This window comes from Benincasa hispida, chromosome 5 (assembly GCF_009727055.1).
Source record: "Benincasa hispida cultivar B227 chromosome 5, ASM972705v1, whole genome shotgun sequence".
Lineage (NCBI taxonomy): Eukaryota > Viridiplantae > Streptophyta > Magnoliopsida > Cucurbitales > Cucurbitaceae > Benincasa > Benincasa hispida.
The window spans coordinates 7,477,968-7,486,772 of NC_052353.1; the positions used below are offsets into that span (position 1 = coordinate 7,477,968).

At 33.8% G+C, this 8,805-nt stretch overlaps 2 protein-coding genes across 2 annotated transcripts; one reads left to right on the forward strand and one right to left on the reverse strand.

Annotated features, from left to right (window-relative positions):
• The first annotated feature begins 225 nt into the window (after nt 1-225).
• Nucleotides 226-939, forward strand: LOC120077189. The gene has a single exon (XM_039031093.1). It carries the CDS (start codon nt 226-228, stop codon nt 937-939), a length of 714 nt encoding a protein of 237 aa, XP_038887021.1.
• Nucleotides 940-3,875: 2,936 nt separating this feature from the next.
• LOC120077105 (LRR receptor-like serine/threonine-protein kinase GHR1) lies at nt 3,876-5,852 on the reverse strand. Its single transcript, XM_039030980.1, has one exon. The coding sequence runs from the start codon at nt 5,335-5,337 to the stop codon at nt 4,135-4,137; it is 1,203 nt and encodes a 400-aa protein (XP_038886908.1). The 5' UTR covers nt 5,338-5,852; the 3' UTR covers nt 3,876-4,134.
• Nucleotides 5,853-8,805: the final 2,953 nt, after the last annotated feature.

The following is an 8,805-nucleotide window of genomic DNA, read 5'->3' on the forward strand; positions in this document are numbered from 1 at the left end:
GTAGAGGACGAACAATAATTTAAGTACGTCTTCATGGCACTTGGTCCATGTATCGGGGGTTTTCTAAACTGCATATGCCCAATAATTGTTGTTGATGGGACACATTTTCATGAGAAATACAAAGGTATGTTGTTAATAGCAACGTGTATCGATGACAACAACAACATATATCCTATCGCCTTCAGTGTTGTAGATGGTGAGAACGATGCATCATGAACTTGGTTCATGACTCATTTGAAGGCTTCGATAAGAGACGTTCCCAATTTAGTGATTATATCAGATCGTCACATCTCAATTGCAAAGGCTGTTGCAAGTATATTCCTTGATGCATTTCACGCCCTATGTATATACCATATTTGGAACAATTTGGTTGACAAATTAAAGAATAAGGACATAATCCCATACTTCTACTTAACGGCGAAAGCTTATAGAATGTCTGACTTTCAGATGTATTGGGCTAAGCTCTATCAATATCTTAGTGTGGCAACCTATCTTGAAAAGGTTGGATTACAACGATGGGCAAGGGTTTATCAAGTCTATTGTAGGTATGACAAGATGACGAGAAATATAGTAGAATGTCTCAATGAAGTGTTGAAATATGCACGAGAACTACCAATCACAAAGCTATTAGAGCATATTCGTGAGTGGCTACAAGGTTGGTTCTATATCCAATGTACACATGCAATGGCATGCACAAACATTGTAGTTGATTACGTAATGAGTATTCTTAAGGAATCGGAATTGATGTCTAGAACATATCATGTTTTCCAAGTGGATATGCATATAATTAATGTAGACGATGGATATTTGGTGGGTGTTGATCTTCGTTCATGGACATGTACGTCTATGGAGTTTAATTGCCCCGAGATCCCGTGCTCCCATGCAATATCTGGAACGACCCTGAGAAACATTAATATTCAAACATTTTGTGGAAAATGATTTACAGTTGAATGTGTGCTTGCTACTTACGTTGAAAAAATCTTCCCAGTCGGACACAGATAAGAATGGATTCGAATACCATATCTTGGAGATTTTGAATCAATTCTACCACTGCAAAAGGTAGCAAGTATAGGTCGACGTCAAACCCTCAGGATACCTTCGATTGGAGAGGATCCACGACAAATACGTAGGTGTACACGATGTAGTCAGAGAAGACAACAAGAAAACGTGCAGAAAAACATTGATAACACTTGGCATTGGCCCATTTAGACTAAACAACATGTAATTTTCTTGGGCAATTTTTCTGTACGATTGCTTAGCTATTTATTTGCTTAGTTAAATGTACAACACCAATTATACTCTACAAATTTAACACAAATTTATCTAAACGATTGTTTAGTTATTTATTTGCTTAGTTAAATGTACAACACCAATTATATTCTACAAATTTAGCACAAATTTATTTAAACGACCGCATAACAAAAACTAAATAATCGCATAACAAAACCTAAACGATCGCATAACAGATATCTAAACGATTACATAACAAAAACTAAACGATCGCGTAACAGGTAGCCAAACGATCGTATAACAAAAACTCAAATATCTCTTAACGCTTGGTTACTATTCTCTTAACGCTCAGTTAGTATTAGTCGGTTAGAAAAGTTTTTAGGAAGAGATTATTGGTAGAGAAGTTTTTGGGTTTCAGGTCATTTTGTGAAATTTTCCGATAAACATCGTCCTCTTCCCATTTCCTCCCTAGTTTGTCTTCAATTAAAACTTTTATGGCAGGATTAACTTCTTAGCTCACGTCTTACGTTTTCATTTTAATTTGCAGTGAGAGGAGTAGTGTTTGGTTTATTGTATATTCTTCTGAGCAAGTGCATGTGGCTTTTCCCCAATATTTTTTGTGCCTCGGAAGCTACTTTGCGAGAACTATTTCGGTTTTGGATAAGTAAAGATGAAGAAGAGAAACCAAAATGGACAGCCAGACTATTTTGGAAGAAAATAAAATCTAGTTTAAACGGACCTAAAAATGAGGCAACAAAATGACTATTCTACAGCTTTCAACAATGGACTAGTTCACTGCTATATACAAACAGAAATTGACTAAGAAAAAAACAAAAACTTCTCTAATTAATTTTCTTGTCGATTTATCTGTTTGGGGTTCTGGGTGTTTCCTTCTCACATACAATTTACAGAATTCATGTGGGAGGTCTTATAATTTCTCCCAACACGGACAATCTATGTCTGAGGATGCTTTATCTGTTGAATCTGAGCTTGCAAAGAACAACCACCACTATACATTAAAATTTTGTATGTAGGCTCCAAATTTTGTGCCGCCACCGTCTTCCCTGATGATCTTTTCTTTTAATTTTTTCGCCTGAACTCTGTGGAAGAAACGTAATTTTTTTTTTTTCTTTTTTGCCTTAAAACCTTATTTGCCCCCCTTTTTCCACTTTTCCCCCCTTCTTCTTTTGTTCTTTTGCTTCTTTCAATTTCCTTTTTCTTTTGACCTTTTTCTTCTTTTGACTTTGACAACAATTTTTCTTCTTTTGCAGCTTTCTTATTTTCAACCACTACTCTCAAAAGGATATAAGCTCCAAGCTGACTAAACTGTTTCTTAGAATATATATATATTTTTTCTTTTTTCTTCTTGTTAACTTGCAGATATGTTGGCACGCTATTGTACTCCGGGTTCGGATTAATCGATTCATTTATTTAAAATTTTATTATAAAAAAAGGTAAAACATAAATATGAAAAATCTAATTTAATTATTTTTATATATTGAATTAAAATTAACAACTCAATTTCAATTTATATAGTGAGAATTTTCTTTATAGAATGTAAAGAAATTAAAATCAATATATGTATAAATAATTGTGTTATAAGTAATAAAAAATATAAATATTTTAAAGTTAATAATAAATTCAGATTTGGTTAAGGTTATATTAGTTGAACCTATAAACTAACCCAACTCATAAAATTTTCATTTATTTGAACCCAACTCAATCCAAACCGCACGGATTGAGTTGGGTTGATCGATTTTTTCGAGTCATCAGATTTTTTGAACACCCCTAAAATTTAACGTGTTCCTGACTGGTATTTCCTTTATTATGCGTCGTTCACTTCTCCAATAGACGCCAATGCATCCTACGTACCTTGATTTGTTTTCATTACTTTTGAAGACTTATTTCTTTTCAGATTCAAGTGAAAATACATGAAATCATCAAATTTGATCATTTATAATTTTGTGGTTAATTTAAGAAATTGTATGAAAATTTGTAATTGATCCAAAATTTTACATTTTAACTTATAAATAGTTTCAAAAGTTCACACATTTTTTTTTAATAAATTTTTTCAAAGAACCCTACTTTAGCACTTAATCAGCCAAATGCTTAATTCTATTGGGAGCAGCCAAACCGTTAAACATCAATCAAACCAGACAAAATTGGAACTTTATTTAGAGCACAAAAATAAGTAATTAAATAATAAAAGGGTAGTAGCATCCCGTAGCATGTGCACCCCACACGGTTGAATCAAACCTACCCCACACCTAATCTCATTTGCATTATGCTTGCTATTATTTTTATTATTTTCTTTTGAAAAGTACTATTGTTCATTTATTCTCTGTGGTTGAAAGAAAAAACACGATCAGACCATTTTTCAAACTTTATTATGGATTTACGAACCAAACTTCAATTATCAAGTAATGATTTCTGAGTTAAAGCTGAAGGAGAAACTTGTGCAACAAATAAATGGGTTTATTTTGCGTATGTTTTAGAATAATTTTGATAATTTAATATTTAGTAGACCAACGTAATAAAATATAAGGATATTAATTTTTTTGAACGAAACAAGTTAAAGTTTTACTATACATGAAGTGGTTTTGAAGAGAGAAGAGAGTGAGGACCGAGCAACACACTTGAAAATGTTTATCTTCCAATAATATAATGATAATAAATAATATTAAAATTGATAGGATTTCCAAAACTGCATTTCCACATTACAAATATGTTCGATTATTCACATTTTTTAGTTTTACTTTAAGTCTTTACCCCCACAGTCCACAGTCCACGACTACACCCAAAAAAAGGGGAAAAAAAGGAAAAAAAGAACTTTAATGAAATTAAGATGAATGCAAAATTTGTTTCCCATTATGCCCTGGATGCCACGTGTAAGGTTTTGTAGGGCTAGCCTCTCCATTCGTTGCACTGCTGTCGAGGCCTGGTCTTCTGCTTTCCTGCCTTCAACGGGCATGGAGTCTGTACGGGAGGCACCATACAGTTGTATTGCAAGCACAAGGAACTGCTCAGTGGAATCTCAGCCGTCGGATTAATTTCTATGCCAGTCAAATAATTGTGCTGTAAATATAGTATCTGTATATTAGCAGAGAGGAGGCGTTGGACGAAGCAAGCTGGTACCCGACCACTAAACGCATTGTTGTTCAGATACAAATTCTGTACGGTGGAGAAGAATGGGGATATGGGGCCCGACAACTTGTTGTAACTCAGATCAACGGTGGTGATTGAAACGTGATTCACCGGTTCCACATGCCCCGAGAACTGGTTGCGTTGCAATTGAAGGGAGGTGATGGGGAATGTGAATAGACGGCCGGGGATTGTGCCGGTGAACTGGTTCAAGCTGAGGTCCAGATAGTTCAACTGGTCCAGCCGAGTCAGGAGGCGGTCCACAGAGCCACCCAGGCGGTTCCAAGAGAGTGAGAGATATTGGAGGGTGGGGGGAAGGGAGTTTGGACCAAGCCAACCGGAGAGCGCGTTATGCTTCAAGTCGAGACGAGTTAGGGTTCGTGAAAGGAAAAGAGGAAGCGGACCCGTCAGACGGTTGTGGCAGAGAATGAGGTTGGATAATGCGGGTAGCGTTCCGATGGGGCGAGGAATTTGTCCGCTCAGTTGATTGTAGCTCAGGTCCAGTGTCTTAAGCTTGCGTAGGCCGCCGAGACCCGCCGGGATCTGGCCGGAGATTAAGTTGCGGCTGATGGCGAGGAAACGCAGGTTCTTCAATTGAGAGAGTGTTTCTGGAAGAGGACCGTAGATCCGACCTGGAACCACGGAGAACTCGGCCAAGGCAGAGAGCTTACCAATGGAGAGGTCTAATCGACCAATTAAGCCAGGTGAACCAGCCCTGGGGTCTCCAAGATTGAGAGTGACGACCTTGTTGGATTGACAGGAAACGCCGGCGAAATTGCAGGGATCGGAAGTGAAATCCCAGGAAGCAAAAAAATTAGAGCCTGGCATGTCTTTCAAAGCCTTCCGAATGGATTGAAGTGCTAAAAAGTCAAGTGGATCCAGCATTGCGGATACATGCAAATTGAAATTAGGATGAACCAGACAGAGGAAGAGCATGAAAGTGCAGAGAAGGGGAAGTCTGGCCATTGCAATGAGAGTTGGATTGAATAACGTGAAGAAGAATAGCAAATGTGGGTGGATTTTATAGGGGTGGGTTTCAGATAAAGGGAGGATTACTTTTCCGTGAGAATTGAGAAGACGAAAGGAAGTGTAACCTGTGAAAGCTTTTAATGGCGGAACTACAAATCAGCAACTAAGATTTGAAAAGGATAAAGAAAGAAGAAAAAAGAAATTGTGGGTTTGGCTTGAGGAAGAAGCGAAGCTGCTGTTGTCTCTAGTGCCAGCAGCAGCAGCAACACACACACACACACACACTCTCTCTCTCTCTGTCTCCAATGTATTTTATCATTACGACCGGAGGCTTGTTAGAGAAGACGCAGAGAATACGACACATTGCATCAAGAAATGAGGGGCAGTATGGGGATTTTACATTATATTATATTTATTTATTTCCGTAGTTTGTGTTGAATAGGCTTGGTTTGTTTTGTCTGGAAGGGGGAGTACGTGGAAGTCGGAATTACGAAGCTCCCAGAGGTTTGTTGGGAACGCCAGATCATCAGTTCCATAAGAAGAAAAGTGGTGTGTCTAAGACGGGGATCACGTGACCACCCAGTTTCTTGGGTCCATCCCCAAACTTAACCTAAACTCTACGCCGCAAAAAAAGTTAAAAGTTTCACCGTCCATTAATCATTATTTGGACCAACAAAAATTATCACTCTCTTTCACTACACAATACTAGTGAATTTCAACCATTGTGATATATATATACGTATAATACTTGTTCATTATACTAAAAAAAAGACACATATATGACAATAATTATAACTTTCTTATTAGCTTTGAATTTTCTTTTAGTACAAAACTTATATGTATTTTTAAAAAATATATAATTTAATAAGTGTGTCCTTGTCGTGTTGTGTCTTAAATCTTTTAAAACATGGTGTGTTGTCCTATCCTCGTCGTATTGTATCCATGTCTCGTATCCGTATCTGTACTTCTTAAGTCAATTCTATATTAATATACTGGATTCCATGGAAAAATTTTTAGTACTACGATAATATAGAAATTTTTTCATACTACTTTCATTCATTGACGTTTCAAATTACGAATCAGAGTCATTCTTACTACAATTGTATTAGAAATCTTTTTGGATCCCACCTTAATTTTAAAAGCATATTGATGTGACATACAATAAATGGATTAAGGATGAAAAATTTACCATTTAGACTCGATCTTTTTTTTTCTCCTAATGATTTTTGAGTTAAAAAGAAGATAGGAGTGGGACAATCAAATTTTCAACTTTAATAGTTTAACAACTGTTTTATTCTCTATTCAAATGGGTAATTTTCCATTTTAATGCTCTTTTATTTGAAAAAATGTTTATCAAGATATCACTCTCCCATCATTCTTGATGAAGGGGTTAGATCGTAATTATGGATAAAAAAAGTTATTGAGTCGAATTTAGACTTCTCATGTGGATTTATTGTTTCAAATTATTAATCAAGACTACACGTTTTAATTTTACAAAAATTTCGATCAATATTTATAGAAAAATTATAAAAATTAAAAATTAAAAAAATGTTATATTAATAAATAAACGTTTTGTGATTACCAAACAAGTTAATATGTATATTATTCATATATATTTATATTAGTGACATTTTGATGATTATATTTTGTGTTTGACAGTTTTTCAATGATATAATGGAAATATTAATTCACCTCTCATGTCAATGTCGAACCCATGAAAACGTGGAAATATCAATAGAAGTATTGACAATTCGACGAAAAGTTAATACTTTGAATTACACTATAACTCATTCTTTCCTAATTATGAATTACATAAGTTCAAACTTGTTAAGAACTACAAGCCAATATATGTGATCAATATTTATGAAAAAATATACAAATCTTGTTGTGTTTGAATCCATAATATGACGTGTATATTGCAAATAAAATTAGAAAAGATAAAATGGCAGTAATAGTAGGTTATATCGGGATTAAGTATATATCAATATTGTCTGTGGTATTATGGTGTTGCCTATTGTAAATTACAAGCTTGTAATTTAATGAACTGCTATTATGATAAAAATTTAAATGAATGCGTAAAATGAAATAATTATTTTGATGCATGGGAGAGATAAACATAATGTTGATTATAAAGGGAGAGAAGTTGTGGTCCATAAGTTAATATCCAATGAGAAATTAACACAAAAGGGTTTCCGAGAAAGGAATGGTTATGAGTTATATCTTAGCGCTGATTGAGAGTAATTTTAAAATAAAATTGTTAAAATCGCTTTCATTTAATTATTAAAATTAATTTAAATATTTAATTTTACACTTTTAAATATAATTTTAGCATGTTTTGGAGTGATTTTTAAAATGTCAAAAATGATTTTAATGCATGTTTGTAAGTAATTTTAAAATTAATTTTTTTATAATTAAATTCATTTAAAAGGAAATATCTTTAATCATTGTTTTTTTTTTTCATACTATTAATTGATTTTAAAATGAGTAAAAATATTTTTGAGTGATTTTTTTTAATACAAATTGGAGATGAGGGATTTGAACCGAAGACCATTTGGTCCTCAACACATGTAGAGATAGTTTAACTATTTTCGAGTGATTTTAAAAAAATTACAAATATAATCAAGTCGATAGATTTTACCAGTGATATGGTCTATTATTGATAAACTATTTAAATTTGGCCATATTTATAATTTTTTTATATTTGTTAATACTTTAGGTTTAATGTCTATATCTGCGAATCACACCCAAAGATAATATTAACAAATTTAAAATCACCGGTTGACCATGAAACATTTTCTCGTAGGCGATGCAAACAAAAGTGGTGATATTGATGCAATGAAGCAATAGCTAAGGAATGGGGTCAGAGCGAAAGTAATTGTGTAGAACAATTACTCCGTGTGTTGCTAGTGGAAACCACTTTTTACTTTCTTCAAACTTACACAACACATTTTAGAGAGTTTCAAAGGAATGTTACTTGGACACAAAGTAAGAATATTGGGAATTTCAAAGCTCATCTATCAGGTAAAAAGCCCATCCATCATTTACTAACATTATAATAACCTTACAAGGGAAAAATATATATATATTATATATATATATATATATATATATAATATATATATATATATTATATATTATATATTTGATTCACAAACTTAGAAGACTTGGCATTGACAAAGGTCTAAAAAGACTAAAAAGCAATGGAATCACTTTGTGTGAGTATCTAATTCCTTGCAGTAACATAAAGAAAAGGTAAAGATTAAAGAATGGTATATTTACTATTGTTTGTATCCAAAGGGTTAAAAACAGAGAAGGATGAGGATATGTGGAATCCATCAACCAACCTCAACAACCAAATTAAGTTGGTTATAGTTTGGGACCAAGATGAGATTCCAATTTCCATTATAGAAAGCAATTGGAACTTAGATAGTAAAAGTAGTAGATGAAGATGGGCATGGCAAACTA